The sequence below is a fragment of the Nilaparvata lugens genome, chromosome 12 (genome assembly GCF_014356525.2).
Source record: "Nilaparvata lugens isolate BPH chromosome 12, ASM1435652v1, whole genome shotgun sequence".
Taxonomy (NCBI): Eukaryota; Metazoa; Arthropoda; class Insecta; order Hemiptera; family Delphacidae; genus Nilaparvata; species Nilaparvata lugens.
The window spans coordinates 21,172,705-21,190,251 of record NC_052515.1 but is presented as its reverse complement, the minus strand read 5'-3'; the positions used below and the strand labels follow the sequence as shown (position 1 = coordinate 21,190,251).

Here is a 17,547-nt window from a genome sequence, read left to right as displayed (position 1 = left end):
TACAGTAGAATCGTACCATTTTTAAACGCAAATATAAGTTGTAACTATATTTATGGACAGAGATGTAAGGTGAATGAATAAAATATTTGAAATTTACAAGAATAATCCGCTTTTCTCATAGAATATGACTATGAATTTCAACTATGACCTGTACTTGAAATGTCAAAGTCGTATCATTAATAGGAAGCAAGAAGACATCTTATTGGAAGCTCTGTAGCGATTAAAAAAGTCCACTATAAATTTTGCAGTAGTTGTCATGAAGCTTTTCAATATAAGGATAGATGAAAAATAGCGATACATACACAACAACCAATCACACTTCCAAGGGTGTTCCAAGCCCTCGTAACTCATGTGTATCAATAGCAAAGCAATGACCAATAGAGTAAGCATGCATTTCATATCATATTCATAAGCATGCAAAACATTAATATGACTTACTTCCCATGTCTCTTCATTCCTCTCGACATTATGCTCCAATTCTCCATCCTATCCATCCCATTATTCTCCACATCATCCATCATTCTTCACTAATTCCTCTTTAAAGTAGGCGCACACAGATCGTCATCGGACGATTAGATTTGATGCATTGTTTTCAATTGGAGTTCGCATACCGTTCCGCATCGTATAGGTATGCGCACTCCAATTGAAAACAATGCATCAAATCTAATCGTCCGATGACGATCTGTGTGCGCCTACTTTAACTCATCGGTCTCTCTTTTTTCTCCCTGATTCATCCTATAACATGCTTTCTAATCCTGGTGTCTGACATCCACTCAACATACCCTCCTCTAATCTGTTTCGGTTCAGTTTCTAAATGTTTAGCGTAAATATTTTTGGATTTGAAATTATGGGAAAATGAAGACCTAGCCTTATTTTGGATCAAGCTTTTTCTATTTCTATCAAGCTATATTCTATTAAATCTAAATTCGAGTGACAAACGGCTCAAGGTTCAACTTGTCTCACCCAATCATTTCAATGATAACGGCAGATTCCTACATATCGGTATTAGTATTCTTGTCCGGCTTTTTGTTGGCTATTTATAGAGCTTCCGTAACTCTTGCTACAGTCTAACTTTCAAAAGAGTTTTTCGCTGTGCTCAGCAGAAAGAGGACTCCATTAATTCTCATGGGAGTCTTCACACATAGTAAAACTGCGAATGTGTGAATATTCCTAGAAGTACTAACTATTCTTTCTGTCCATCAGAGCAGAAATTAATTGAAAAGTAGGACTTTGGTGCGAATCCGGCACTCTCAAAACGACAGGCCCATGATTTCTACATAATATGATCTTATTTTACTTGAAATTGAGACAGGTTTCGTTTTTTTTTCAAGTATATATAAATGTGTATAGACTCATGTGCCTGAGGAGCACAACTGGTCTTATTTAAAGTGAGAAATAAACTTATAATATAAGTATTCAACTTCATTGATTCCAAATTATATTTTATGATCATGAGTGATTCAAAATCAAGATTCAACCAGTGAGTAATACTTCATACTTTGTAATTGAATTATAGTTTGCAAGTCATTATAACTGTTTAAATATAACTGGGATATTGGATTATGTTTGTAATATCAATACGATAACCATACAACTATGTAACTTGAAACCTCACACGAATGAAAATTCACAACCGTTTTATAACAATATTTATTTAAATTTCATTTGGTATCAAAGTAGCTACACATTAATAAGTTACATCACATTATTTTGTTCTAGTTGAGATTCGCCAACGAATCAAAATCATTACTTTCGACATACAAATCCTAACATCTAACAATACTTACATTATTACAATTCTAGTCTCAGCAGTAAAAAAATATACATCTCTGTTTTAGGAAGAGGACATCGATACAGATAATGGTAGGAAATGTTAAATGTTAATATGGAATAGATTGGACCATCAACACGAATGGAAAACATCGATTTAACAATTTAGACACAAATTGTTGACAATTGACAGCAGGGCAGTGGCAGGGTGGGGTTTTCTGGAAGAATGTGTCAGAAGAGGAGGCGTTTGCTGGCAAAGTTGGCTGCTGGCTTTCTTATAGTGCGGAGGTTTGTCGCTCTGCAGGGCGAGTAGCTGTCGAACGACGAGTTCATCGATGATGGGGAATTGATGTAAGGATGCTGTCCGTTGGGGGAGCGCTTGGGTTGGCCCCACCTACAAAACATCAACAGAGATTGAAGCAATTGGAATGGAGAAGTTAGAAACAAGTATAAAAGGAGAGAATAAAGAGTGGTTTCAGTTGGATACAAGGGAATCTAATGTGAATCTACGAAAAACAATATAGTTTTTCAAAATACTTCTTGATAATAAAGAATAAAACACATGTGAAGTTGTAAACCAAAGACGAAGCGCAATCAATAATTTTAAGCACGCTATGATCTCAGAACTAGTTCAACGATCAAATCCATAGCCATTGAGTCAGAGTAGAATAAGAGGTAAAGTCGAAATAGAAAAATAGTGACCGAAAAATACAAAGATTTTAACTTTGAATCTTTTTAGAGTATATTTCCAATCAACGATTGAAAAAGAGAATAGGCCAAAAAATATCAATAATAGCATTTATGAAAGAAATACTAATTTAAAACATAGCATGTAACTGAAAAACAGGTATTAAAATGATGATGAAGGACGAATTGATCAGTAACTTGATTCTTAGAGATAAATTCTTATCTACCACTAGTCAAATAACCTTCCGATTTTCGAATTCCAAGATCTCATCTAAATCTTGACAGTGTTATTGGGATAGATTTTCAAAAAACAATCGGGTGAAATTGGAATATAAATTATACCTTTAAATCCACATCTTTCTCTAGTCATATAACCTACCAATTTTGTATATTTCAAGATCTATTATAAAACTTGACGGATGTCGGGACAACTAATAATACCGGGTGCTAATAAAACTTTCTTTTTTAAAGTGAACGCTATTCAGTCAGCTGATGTCGTAGTAGAGCAAATTTGGTCTCGTTAGAGAGGTCAAATCTTAAAGTTTTCTTCCCAACGACTTTCAGTTTCCATCATGCATTGTAACAATGTTAAGGGGGCATTTGAGACTAATTTTTCGAGCGGATGTTATGTGATCACAACCCAGTGCGCATTTCAAAATCGCTTTAATTTGGCCCCTTTGGCTACTGTCCCGGACCGGAAATCAATTGTTACGTGGGTCACTACGTTCAGACAAACTGCAAGTGCGACAAGACGGAGAAAAGAAGTCCCTCGGCCCATTGGGTCACCTGAGAACATTGAGGCAGTGAGAGTTTCAATGTTATAATTACAAACATGCGTCTGCTCTTGGGCTTTCCGATCGTTCTGTGAGACGAATTCTTTATGATGATCATCATTTCTATCCACACAAGATGGAAATTGTGCAGGAACTTTGTGAACGTGACTTCAATGGCCGGAATACTTTCCAGAACGCCTCATATTAATTGGGAGCGATTTGGAGTAGCCAGCCCGATCTCCTTATTTGAACCCTTGAGATTTTTTTCTATGGGGTTTTTGAAATCTTTTCGTTTATGTGAACCGTCCAAGGACCTTACAAGATTTGAAGACCAATATCAGGGAAGAAATTGCTAACATAACGACTGCAATGCTGGCAGGAGTCATGACATTATTATTATTATTATTATTACAAACGACAGAAATCGGTTTACTCAGTGTATGGAAAATGGGTGACGTCACCTACCTGATTTGATATTCAAAACTGATTAAAGCAAAACTTTATATATGTATCTACATTACAATAAATAAATAAAACTTTCTGATCCATACAAAGAGTTCAATTTACTTTAAAAAAGGAAGTTTCGCTGCCGCACACTGCATTATTGAAACGTAAAATAGTCGATCTTTTTATAGATTTGTAGACCTCATCTAAAACCCGACTGATATCATTGAGATTGATTCAAAAAGAAGGATAAAACTGAAATATTATGGAATCAAGAGTAAGTGTCCAAAAGTAAATATGAACGACTGGAAAGCCTGAAAACCATTGCCACATTATCAAATAAATGAAATCCGTACCTTTCTCTGGTCTCGTTGGAGAAGAGCGATATGAAGTGCACCCATCTGCATATGAATGGATATTTGCTCGAATCCAACTTATCACGATCTATGGCTTCGTAAACTGCCTTATCCAAGTAGGTGGGTCCATCACTATAAAAAAATAGATAAAATTTAGCAGAAACACACCTAATTCACAGTGAGATTCTCTTGAAACATCGGCATTGGATGAATGGGAAGCACTGACGTTGTTTATAAGGGTAAGATCATAGTGGAGCGGTGAAGGTAGAGTGAAGCTCAAGTTTCAACCCCCGCTTCTGCTCTTCAATGCCCACTACCTCCGCTGCTCGACTATGTTTTGACAATTTTGAAATTGGGGAAGAATATGTGATCTTGAGTCGGAGCTTCAATCTCTGCTTTAATCTACCTTCATCGCTACACTATGTTCTAACTTCAAGAAATGCTGCCAGTTTGAAAGGAATCTCACTATAGTTCAATAAATATTCTTCTCATGAATAACAACATAACTTCATAATTATTGTTTATTCTATAACACTCACATTTAATCACATGAGCAGTTACCGCACTAATTGGCGGAGCAGCAACAATTATTATCTTACATTATTTTTATGAATAACGTGGTTCAAAAATGGGCTTATTTTAATATTTATACGATTAAATTACAATTTTCAGTGAAAGATTGTATGAATAGAAAATCTCTACTTTAGGCACATTATAAACATTATCAGTTTTGCTAAAATCTGTACTTGAAAAATAACTGATATTATTAAAAATATATTTATGGCGTAATCCAAAAAATAATAAGTTATGTAATTAAATTTCTAGAATTCAAGCTTAATTTTATACCAAAGTAAATCAACTAGATATGTTCTAGATTATGTTCTATATAATTTTAACATAACAACAACGACATAACTATAAAACATTGTTGACTTATTCTGTCTGACTATCCATAGTTTTTCTTCTAAACAAGATGAAAGTGTGTGAAATTAATGTTTTTTTTAGAATTTTATAGGAATTACCTGTATATAAATATGTCAGGTCCTTCATCAGGGCTCTCCATGCTCATATCTTCGTCTGACGTCACAAGTCTTGAACTTCCTGGGGAAGATGGTGGGGTGTAAAATTCCCTGTTTTCAGCAACTGAAGAGGTACATCTTCAAGTAAGATAAATAGCTCCTCTCTCAAAAAGTTTAAGTAGATTATGCCATTAAGCCTGGGAGAAAGCTCGAACAGAAGTAGATGATCTCCTATGATTCCTGCCCAAATGTTTACTGAAAACTGATGTTGTGGACGATTAGGATTGATGGCATAAGGATTGTCCGCTGCCCAAATATGTTGGTTGTGGACGTTAACGATAGCAGTTCTTGTAAAGTGTGCCTTGTCGGTAAATGAAACAGTTGTTTAAAAGTTTGGGTTAACAAGTTTTTCTAAAAACCATTGGCAAATACCAGCACGGGGAATACAGTCTCGTGGCAATAGAGTATGAACTTTCTGGAGGTGGTATGAATCTAATTGTTGCTCTTTTAGGATCCTCAAACTAATAGATTGATTGACATTAAACTGCACTGATTATTCTCTCGTGCTCTTCTCTGGATCTTCATAAATTTCATTAAGAACTTGTTCCTTCAACTCAACAGTCCAAGTGGATCGGGGTCTGCCTGCATAAATGTGCTCTTTGGACATCAAAGAACCTGTTTCAGACATACGTTGATGAATAGTGGCAAAAAACCTCGAACTTGGACATACTCGGTTAGGAAAGTTTCCTTGATACAAACGTCTTGCTTCAGTTCTATTACTGTGTCCCATCCCATACATTAAATGCACGTCAGCTAATTCGGAGTATGAATAATGTCTAAAGTGACCTGCCGTTTTTTAAAAAGTTAACACAACACAAAAAAGCAAAGTGAATTGTTACAAATAACTGGTTAAAAGATTAAACAAAAAACACAGCGCGGTTACAGTAGGCCTAACTTAGAGTTTGTTGTTTTGTTCAACAGTGAGCTAAAATATTTCTGAAAATAATTTTCAGCTGATAATTTCTTTTGAATATTTTCTTATTTCAAACAAAATAGATCAGCTGTTTTGGAACAGCTGTTATTCAAATCCATGTTTTATTTGCAATCAGCTACAACCTATGAGTTATTAGTTCTCTCCTCATCTGCAAATTTTTGTGGTGTTATGTACTACATTAGAATACATTTTATTCAACTTTTATTAGAATTTAGTTCACACAGCTTACATAATTCTTTTCAGAATTAAATTCTCTACAATTTTTATTTCAAAAAAAATTTTTGTTTACTGGTCATTAAAGAAATTTATTGGGCATCAAACGTAGAAGTCTGTGTTTTTCTACGTAGATTTCTTGCATATTCTAACTTTTTTCTCAAAAACTACTCATATTACAGCTTCCAGACTAGTTTTATTCAATTTTTCAGATAATTTTACATATGAATCCACCATACGTTTTTTAAAAACTAGTCCCCAAACAATTCAGCATTGGTGTATTTCACCAGAGGAAATGAATTCCGGGCGGAATCTTTCACCCTGTATAGCTCGCTAATGAAGCGTTTATGGATATATGTTTATAAGAACATTTTTTCTTATTTTCACCTCTACTATCACGTATTAAATTATTTTACCATAATTATGAATCACCCTGTATATGTATCTACATTACAATAAATAAATAAAACTTTCTGATCCATACAAAGAGTTCAATTTACTTTAAAAAAGGAAGTTTCGCTGCCGCACCCTGCATTATTGAAACGTAAAATAGTCGATCTTTTTATAGATTTGTAGACATCATCTAAAACCCGACTGATATCATTGAGATTGATTCAAAAAGAAGGATAAAACTGAAATATCATGGAATCAAGAGTAAGTGTCCAAAAGTAAATATCAACGACTGGAAAGCCTGAAAACCATTGCCACATTATCAAATAAATGAAATCCGTACCTTTCTCTGGTCTCGTTGGAGAAGAGCGATATGAAGTGCACCCATCTGCAGATGAATGGATATTTGCTCGAATCCAACTTATCACGATCTATGGCTTCGTAAACTGCCTTATCCAAATAGGTGGGTCCATCACTATAAAAAATAAATAAAATTTAGCAGAAACACACCTAATTCACAGTGAGATTCTCTTGAAACATCGGCATTGGATGAATGGGAAGCACTGACGTTGTTTATAAGGGTAAGATCATAGTGGAGCGGCGAAGGTAGAGTGAAGCTCGAGTTTCAACCCCCGCTTCTGCTCTTCAATGCCCACTACCTCCGCTGCTCGACTATGTTTTGACAATTTTGAAATTGGGGAAGAATATGTGATCTTGAGTCGGAGCTTCAATCTCTGCTTCAATCTACCTTCACCGCTACACTATGTTCTAACTTCAAGAAATGCTGCCAGTTTGAAAGAAATCTCACTATAGTTCAATGAATATTCTTCTCATGAATAACACAATAACAACAGTTCATAATTGTTTATTCTATAATAAAACTCACATGAGCACATGAGCAATTGCCGCACTAATTGGCGGAGCAGCAACAATTATTATCTTACAATTTTTTTATGAATAACGTGGTTCAAAAATGGGGTTATTTTAATATTTATAGGATTCAAGTACACTTTTCAGTTCAAGATTGTATGAATAGAAAATTTCTACTTTGGGTACATCATAAACATTATCAGTTTTGCTAAAATCTGTACTTGAAAAATAACTGATATTATTAAAAATATATTTATGGCGTAATCCAAAAAATAATAAGTTATGTAATTAAATTTCTAGAATTCAAGCTTAATTTTATACCAAAGTAAATCAACTAGATATGTTCTAGATTATGTTCTATATAATTTTAACATAACAACAACGACATAACTATAAAACATTGTTGACTTATTCTGTCTGACTATCCATAGTTTTTCTTCTAAACAAGATGAAAGTGTGTGAAATTAATGTTTTTTTTAGAATTTTATAGGAATTACCTGTATATAAATATGTCAGGTCCTTCATCAGGGCTCTCCATGCTCATATCTTCGTCTGACGTCACAAGTCTTGAACTTCCTGGGGAAGATGGTGGGGTGTAAAATTCCCTGTTTTCAGCATCTGAAAAATACATCAATTCATATTTTCAATCAAAACTACTTTATAAAAGGGAACTAACTGAAAGAAACTAAAATCAATAATGTTTTTGAAAATATTTGTTGTGTATGGTATTATGTAGAGCTACTCAATATTTTTTTGAAATATTTTATTAAATATATGAATGAATGAATGAATGAATGAATTTATTTGCCAAAAACAAAATACAAAAAAGCTTTACAAAAAATAAATATAAGTATATGCTACTGCACTTAAATCAAGATACATACATTTATTTAATTGGATATAATAACGAAATGATATCCTTTACATTACAAACAATAGTTTTAAAATGAAGATTCAATTTATGATCACATGCATAAGTACAGTAGGTGAGGCAAAAACACCGGCAAAAGGAAGATTCCTTGTGCGCCAGTGTGAGTCGTGAATCAGCTTAATCAGGGATGTAATATATAAACTTGAATCTAGCGTATGAAGTGTTCGAAAATATAATTTATAATATGAAGTTGATTATTGTATAAAAGTCAACGATTGGAAATAATTCAAGTTTAGCCATGCCTCTATGGCTCTTTTTCTGTGTTTATTATTTCGGAAATTATTAAGTGGAAATTCACTTTCTAGTATATTTATGAATTTACTGCTAATGTAGTAAAGTTGCCTTCTAAGAAGAGCTGAGTTGGTGTTATATATTTCATATTTTCTTATTGTATTAGGTCTAAGATTATAATTTATGTCATCGGCTAGAGGGAAATTATGCTCGTATTTGAAACTGTAATTTGTTATGCAACTAAGATATAACTGTCGTATAGTTTTAACATCAAATTCACTGAACAAAATCTTACTATCATAAGTTCTAGGTTTCTTTAAAATTGTCTTTATGATGAATTTTTGTATTAGAAAAAGGTTTTTAATATGGGTATCGAAAGTCCCACCCCAAACTATTAAACCATATCGCATTAGGGATTCTACTAGTGCCGTATATACCTGTTTGCATTCTGAGAAAGATAGCACATTTTTCAATTTATAAAATTTATAAGATAGGTATTTTAGTCTCTTACATAGGAAGTTAACATGGATGTCCCATTTGAGACACTCATCGATCCATATACCAAGATATTTGAGGTTTGATTTCCTATTAATTCATTTATATAATATATAAATAATATTTAGTAGACGTCGGTTAATCATGAAGAATAGAGAGCTTCAGATTTGATTTTTCAACAGAACTCTACATTGTAGAACCAAAACGTTTGGTTAATTGTAAATTATTCTCATTCAGAGAAAAACAAAATTTATACTTTTGAGATGAAAAACAGGGGCAGTCTTGTTATTGGAAGACTAACAGAATCGCTAACCGCAGAAAGGCAACATGTCCAGTTTTCATAATTTCACAGGAGAGACAAAAAACTTAACCTAAACCTGGACCTGCAGTAAACTATAAATTAAAAACGTCGCCATTACAATGCTTTCAGTTGGACATGTTTCCTTTCTACAGTAAACGATGTATCTTACATTGAATAGTTGATTTATTGAAAAATAAAACTTCTCCTGAACAGTTTTAACTGTTCAGGAGAAGTAGGAATCAATTAAGTTAATACAAGATGCGGCAGAACGAACTAAGCAGTTTTAAAGAGCAATGAAAGGTGAGCATGATATCCTTTTAAATGAAGGAAAAATGTTTTCATTTTCTAAATTGTTCGAATATACCATTTCATATTAATTAATTTTTGAAAATAATGTACTGAAGATTACGGTCATTAGCATCAATGCAGTGGAACTTAAGAACTGAAACCAATAGTTTGAATATTGTTGAAGACGAATTCTGAAGTTTTGATCAGCTCTTATACACACATACCGCAGCTTATGGCATCCACTTTGTCAATAATTCGCTGATACAACAATGCTAAAATGTAAGGGCGGCTTTTGAAAGCCCTTCCCTTTAAATATAAGTGGATTAATTGAATCAATGTTTAAGAAGAGTTTGGAAGTGAATTAATCAGATAAATTCAAAATTCTAGTAGATACATTTTTTTGGAATTGAGGTTGAGTGTAAATCAAAACATGAACTCTACAACAGTCATAACCTCTGGACTGTTTATTAATTTAAATCAAGTTAAAAGCAGTTTTGACCGAATGCCTGTAGTTTACACCTGAATTGTATCTATTGTCTATGAATAAATGAATATCTCCAATGAAAGAAGTAGCAAATACTCAGTGTTTATAGTTTCTATATTTAGTTGATTATATATTCAAAGAGTTATACGATTTTGATGTATTTATTGATATGGATGTATGACCTGAAGATTTAAACTATTTATTGATCTTGAGAAATTCAGTAAGATGTGAAGACTGATCTACTGTGAATTCTCGACTGGACCAAATTCAGTTCAAATCACTTGGATCATAGAAAATACACCGAGTTCAAATTTAATAATATTTCATATCACGTGGAAGAGAATGAAGAACTAACTTACCAGAATTATCTGAATCATCATCAGAACTTGTTTTTGAAAGACCATTGTTCGATTCTGGTACACTGTTGGTGTCACCTAGAAAAATATTTCAAATAATAATGTAGTTTGGTAGAAAATCAAGTAACTTAATTTCATTAATATTTCGAGTATTTCAACATTTCAACATACATTCGAGGATAAGTTAGTTTTGCTGTATTTTTTAATGAATTTTAATTCGAATTTCTAATTGAGAGGCAATTCTTTCAGCCTCCTAATCCACTTCTTTGAACTGTACTTATTAATTTACAATCTCATGTACAATATTTATTGATAATTAATTAGAAAAGAGTCGAATAATTTTTATTGTAGCCTTCTGCGTCTTCTTATTCTCCTGTATTCTTACTCGTCATCAGAAGCATTACCTACCTTCGTCGCAAATTAAAACAAAATTTTAAACTGTACAATAACAGAATAATTGAGAGTATGTAATACTAAAAAAATCAACAATTTGAAAAGAATAATAATAGAAAAGAATATTATTCATCAATGATCCTAACATTTTAGTAGTTAAATGATGTATAGCTTAGTCATAAATCAGGTAGCAGAGATTTTTCTGGTACATTAATTTTATTGAGTCACTGCCGCCAGCTAGAGCGACCACTTATCCACTTCTTATCCATTTCTTGAAATTCAAACTTCATTTCTCAATTTTTTTCCCCATGTATGTTTTTTATAATTTTTGTTTTCATAAATAGTGAATACTCATTTTTTATGATTTATGATTTGATTTGATTGATATTTTTCTTTTACTTGAGTAGTTTATCTAATTTATTTTCTTAAATTTTATCATTCTAGTTCCTAGATAAGTTTACCTTCCTGTACATCCTCTTCTTACTTCCCAACTTCCCTTTGCATGCAAAAAAAAATTTTTTTTCTCTTCCTCTTATCAAATTTGTTAATTTTGTTTCGTTGTAATGTACGATTCTATAATTTACTATGTATACTTATATAGGCACCTACTGAAAAACCTTCGGGTTTATTGGGACCTCCAATGTATATATTTTGTTCAATAAAACTTGATTGATTGATTGGTTGTTGTTTGGTTCCATGAATAAGAAGATGGGAGGCCGTGTGTACAGTGAAAGCTCAAACTGAATTGAATCAGTTGAATCTTGGTAGTTGAATCTTGAAATGAACCACTTTATAACAAACGAGGCTTAATATGGATTTAATTATGTTTAAATTGATATTACGTTTAAACTGGCATTTTGCAAACGCACAAAACTATTACAAAGTCCTCGCCAATTATGGAATGCACAGTAATATAGGGAATTTAGTAAGTAGGTGTGTAATTGACAGTTTGAAGTGCTACCTTCGCTACAGCGACACTCTCGCCTGGCGTCCATATTGTTGAAGAAGGAGCGATTGCGCCAGGACAGTCGCTTGCTGTCGGTGACAGTCCAGTTGCACAGGCAGGGCACAGCTGACTGCCAGGCAATGCTGCATTCCTCCTCAGTTGACGGCAGTTGACCTCCTCCTGCTCCTACACCTTCAACACACAAGCATCGAGCTACGTTCAGACTGTACACAAGTATGATGCATTATAAGAGATAGTATACAAAGATAAAAATTGTAGACTTCAAATAGAACAAAATAAAATCGACAATGCATGTACAAGTTCAAAAAGCTTTTGATAAATTGCAACCACTCTAGTCTTCATTGCATCCTTTAGCTCTGACAAATGAGATATTCATTTTGTTAACTTGGAATTGTTTATCAAAGTACCCTACCCAACAAAGTATATGTCGTTGTGTCTGGGAATCTCAAGAGCCACGGAAATCGCAGAAACGTGTACATTTTGAATTTCTAGAATATTTTCAAGTGCTTTATTTCCAAGAAAATATACACCATCTATTCAATTTTATATTTCGTAAAATTGTTCTTGAATGTCATGTAAATGCATTTCCAAGCAATGAAAAGGAGTTTTCTTTGAAAATGAAAATACATCCTTGTGCAGATCCGTATGACAAACATGAGAAGGAAAACAGGAGATTCACGCTTGTTTGAGAAAAGTACGGTTGCTGGTGTTTATGCTATCGTGTGATTTTTGGCAGTCGGCAGTACCTGCCCATTACCTGCCATAGTCGGAATGTCACCTTAACATTCTAGATCTATTTACCCGTACATTCAATGATACACAAATCATATTAAAGATTGGGAAATAAACAACAATCTCATCCCTAAACTGATGAATTTTCTATTTTTATTGTAACTTTCAAGATAGACATTGACAACAATTGTCGGCATTGGTTGAATTTTTCAATTTCAATTATTTCAAATTGAGATTCATTTCAGTGAAATAAAATAATAGGCTGCATTCAGTATGGAGTGTATCTCACTGTAACAATTTCAAATATCAATCCCAAGTAATATTCAGACGTACAGAAGTGATATTTTGTTTTTCATAACTGTTAATCAAGTACGAGCTTTTATATTATTCAACAGATCAAGCGATATAGTTGATGTTAAATTTGTATTTGTGATTTTTGTAAAAATCAATGAACATATTAATAATCCTATTATATTAAGCGAGCAATTTCTATATATTTTTATATTTGGTTATTTATATTTATTTATTTATGTTATTAATGTCCAACGGATCTCGAAAACGGCTCTAACGAATTTCACGAAATTTGGAACATAATAGGTTTATAATATAAAGATTCGATTGCACTATGTCTCATCCCTGAGAAAACTCGCTGAACGACATTAAAAGGATAATTCATCCTTGGAAAAACAGCTCAGACTTTCGTCGTCTGTGGATAATAAAAAAGTGAGTGAGCGAGTGCATCCGTGGAAAATCAAAATATCTCATCCCCGAAATTCATAAGCTGACGTACAGCCAGCTGTAAAATATAAACATGATCATTTAAAAGAATAAATAAATGTGTTCTGTTTATATATATATATATAATATATATATATATATATATATATATATATATATATATATATATATATATATATATATATATATATATATACATAAGCGAAATGGCACTCACTCACTCGCAGAACTAAAAATCTACCGGACCAAAAACGTTCAAATTTGGTAGGTATGTTCAGTTGGCCCTTTAGAAGCGCACTAAGAACGGATTTGGAAAAATTGCCAAAGATACGCCCAAAATCTGCATTTTTCCAGCGTTTTTTAGCGCTTTCTCAGCTTTATGGAGAACAAATGAACAGAAAATGTTCAAATTTAGTACAGAAGCTCAGCTAGGGTGTAATAATGTTGTGTTAGAAGGAATTTGCAATAACGTCAAGATACGCCCAAAATGAGCGTTTTTCTGTTTTTTCTCAGATTTATCAAGAACAAATGAACAGAAATTGTTCAAATTTAGTACAGAAGCTAAGCTAGGGTGTAATAATGGAATTTGAAATAACGCCAAAGATACGCCCAAAATCTGCGTTTTTCTAGCGATTTTTTGCGCTTTCTCAGCTTTATCGAGAACACATGAACAGTAAATGTTCAAATTTACTACAGAAGCTCAGCTGGGGTGTAATAATGTTGTCAGAAGGAATTTGAAATAACGCCAAAGATACGTCCAAAATATTAGCGGTTTTTTTGTGTTTTCTCAGTTCTTTCTTCAAGTAATAGACAGAAAATGTTCAAATTTGGTACAGAGGTTTAGCTGGGGTCTAAAAATGTTGTGATGAGGTGACTTCAATATTTCATCAAAGATACGCCGAAAATCAGCGTTTTTCCAACGTTTTTCTCAGCTTTTCTGCGTTTCCTCCGTACTTTGACTTTCTGATCTCATTTTTGGACGATCCAGTCGGGGGTCCAGGGGGCGGAGCCCCCAGGCTAGACGGATATGGCGAGCGAAGCGAGCCTGACGGCTAGTCAATAAATAAAAATAACGAGCGAAGCTCGGTGCCCCGATATTTATTTATTATTAATCATGAGTTAGTGCTCTCACCTCCTTCGCCTTCTTCTCCCTCCTCCCCCATCTCAGCAGTTCCCCTCCTCCGCTCCTCCTCAGTGAGACAGGCCAGTATGGTGCTAGTGAGGCAGACCACGTGATCACGCATCTTGCGCTTGCGAGACGCGGCAGCGGCCGAGAAGAGGCGTCGCGATGCACTGCGGTAGGGAGTTGACATCAGCGCCGACTCATCTTCCGATGACGAGGACTCGCTTTCTTCCATTTGTCTGCCAAACAACAATCGACAATATTATAATTTTATATGATTATTTTCCTAATATTTAATTTTCCTCATGCTCTCTGAAGGAAAGTGAATATATGAAACCTATTCAGGTTAGCCGAGACGACTGCAATTGGCACATATTCATCCACAAACCTCGCTGGATTGTGATTTTGTTTCAAGCCCTTCATGCCTCACCTGAGATTCATTTATTTATTATTATTATTTATTTTATGCTTTTAGGTTCTACTTTCTATTTAATGTTGTTAAATCGATAGTTCAGATAGCTCACCAGAAGATAAAGTATTCTGAGTCAGGTACTTGTGCTGTGTAAATCATCGTTGATACGGTCTGACAATTTAACATACTTTTTATAGACTAAAATTAATATCATATTTTATTTCTTATCTAAGTTTTAGTTATCGATTGTAGTTTTTACACTATTGTTACCTGTAGATTATGTGCTCTTTCCCCGCGCACGGATCAGCAGTCAATGCGGGGGAATAATTATTCCATGATTATTCTATTTTATTTTGTACAGTGTTTTTATATTGGAATAATGAAATTGAATTGAACTGAATATGGGTTTTCATTTGCGAGTATCCGCGTTCGGCTGCGTGTGCGATTAGTCAAAATATCAACTATCCAAAACAATAAATCGTACCTATTTGTATCATATTCATGCAGTTGATATAGTAGTATTCAGTATTGAAATTACTGTAATATTAAATGGAATGACGTACGATATCGACAGAGTGAATATGATACAAATAGGTACGATTTATTGTTTTGGAAAGTTGATATTTTGTCTAATCGCATGAACGATTACTTCTCAAAGAAAATTGTGAAAGTCGCAGCCAAACCCGGATACGCCCAAACAAAACCCCACCTTAGGCGTTGCACCCTTCAGTCTGCTAGTGCTACCTGGTCGTGGGTTCGAATCCCGCCGGTAGCGGTAGGCATTGACGTTTCATCATCTCATAAACACACCCACACACTTTCAATTAGACACACACAAGCTAAAAGCTCATAATGAGCGTCATACGGAACAAAAAAATATCTTAAAACTATCACAAACTCGGGGAGGTGATTACTATACTAGAATGAAGTGCTAGACACAGCAAGTCATGTCTTGAAAATGTTATGCTCATACCGTAATCACAAACTTTCCAGCCTTGAAGCAATGATACCATAGCATTGAAGCATAGCACGGTATTCATTGATTATTATTCAAACTGAATGAAACCGATTTGATATTATCAAAACCATTAATTTATCAAAACAATTTGAGATACTAGTTTCTGTTGTTACACCATTATCAATCTCTAGTAAACCATTTTTGGTCTAGAAATCATCCATTTATTCACAGTAATTAATTACAAATTTGAGAAGAAACAACAAGGCATTCGCCCAAAACTGTTTCTATCCGGTACTCTCATTTAATAAGTATAATATTTATTTATTTATTTACAATTTTTACAAGTAGCACTGATTGGGAGAGAAAACCTAAGGATACTCCTTGTACTATTTCTCTCCTAAATTTAGATAACATTTTAAAAGTCCGAAATAGGGTTATGGTTTCACTTTTCTAAAATTTAGTCCATTTTCACTAGAAAATCAGTCAAGAGGTTATCTTCATAATCAGTCCCTAATTAGATATCATTAGTAATCCCTAATTTAATGAGAATAATCAGTCTAGACTCTAGAGGTTATCTCATAATGTCCATAATCAATACTCTCAATGTACCTAGAATACATTCTAGGTATTTTAGGTACATTAAATATTTTTGTAAATTCAAAGTCCAAATTAAGTGGAATGTTAAATATTTGAGTTCATTCAATTACATTAATACTTGGCTTATCTATTCAACTGACTTCAATCGAACAGCTCTGACAGCACTGTTGAATTCGGGCAGGTCGGAGGCATCCAATTTGTGCAGGATGCATTTGGCGATGCGGTCGTGCAGGTGTGCGAAGTTGACTGCGGCGAACCGGTCGTCCACCAGGAAGCTGGAGATGAGTGTGTGCATATGTGTCGCCTCCGAGGCCAGCATCTCCGCCCCACTCGACGAGCACATCAACAGGTTGTCTATTATGCGTTTCGCGAACACCTACACAACACAAAAAACGTGGAATCAATCATTTTTATTCATTATCCATTTATTGGAAAAAATAAAAAAATGCAAGATAAATAATTTTCATTCATTGTTAATTGATTATTAATTGTCGCACAATTGATAATATACATTATGATCGGGAGAGGACAGCAGGCAGAGCCCAAAACTGTCTCTCTCTCCAGAATTTTGATCAATATAATCCAAAGAATAAGGTAATGATTTCAAATGTGCAATATTATAAAGAAACGAATTGGCTTATACATGTACGGGGTAGGAAATACACGAATGACACATCATCACATCTGAGTTTTAGCTCATTACTTAATATGATATTGTTCACGTCACGCTCCGCTTTCAGTGTGTTTGTACCCTAATACACCACTCATGCACTGGCTAAATTTCAACTCTGTCCTTAATTAATATACAATTAGCTAGTTGACGGAAGTGTCAAAAAATTCACATATCTCGACAAAATTCCCCTACATTTCCCACCCAAATGAAATTCACGTACAATTCCCGGTTTTCCCGCCGCGTGGACACCCTCTGTGAGAACTACTGATCTGGTTAGCTTCAAATTTTGCATTAAGATTCTTAATTTACCGAGGATGGTTACACGCCTATTTTCAGTTCAAGATTTAAATTC

The 17,547-nt window shown here is 34.0% G+C and overlaps 1 protein-coding gene across 3 annotated transcripts in view; it reads right to left on the bottom strand.

The window, feature by feature from the left end:
- Positions 1-1,634: 1,634 nt before the first annotated feature.
- Positions 1,635-17,547, bottom strand: part of LOC111057302 — a 40,459-nt gene continuing 24,546 nt past the window's right edge. For 2 of the 3 annotated variants that reach the window (XM_039439127.1, XM_039439126.1), the window contains 7 exons: positions 16,663-16,898; positions 14,565-14,794; positions 11,957-12,133; positions 10,606-10,680; positions 8,014-8,134; positions 6,990-7,121; positions 1,642-2,164 (listed from right to left, as the gene is read on the bottom strand). In XM_039439127.1, the coding sequence (XP_039295061.1) occupies positions 2,002-2,164; positions 6,990-7,121; positions 8,014-8,134; positions 10,606-10,680; positions 11,957-12,133; positions 14,565-14,794; positions 16,663-16,898 (1,134 nt within the window). In that variant the 3' untranslated portion in view covers positions 1,642-2,001. Of the gene's footprint in view, positions 2,165-6,989; positions 7,122-8,013; positions 8,135-10,605; positions 10,681-11,956; positions 12,134-14,564; positions 14,795-16,662; positions 16,899-17,547 lie in introns of all 3 variants that reach the window. The other variant, XM_039439125.1, reaches the window with a different exon arrangement.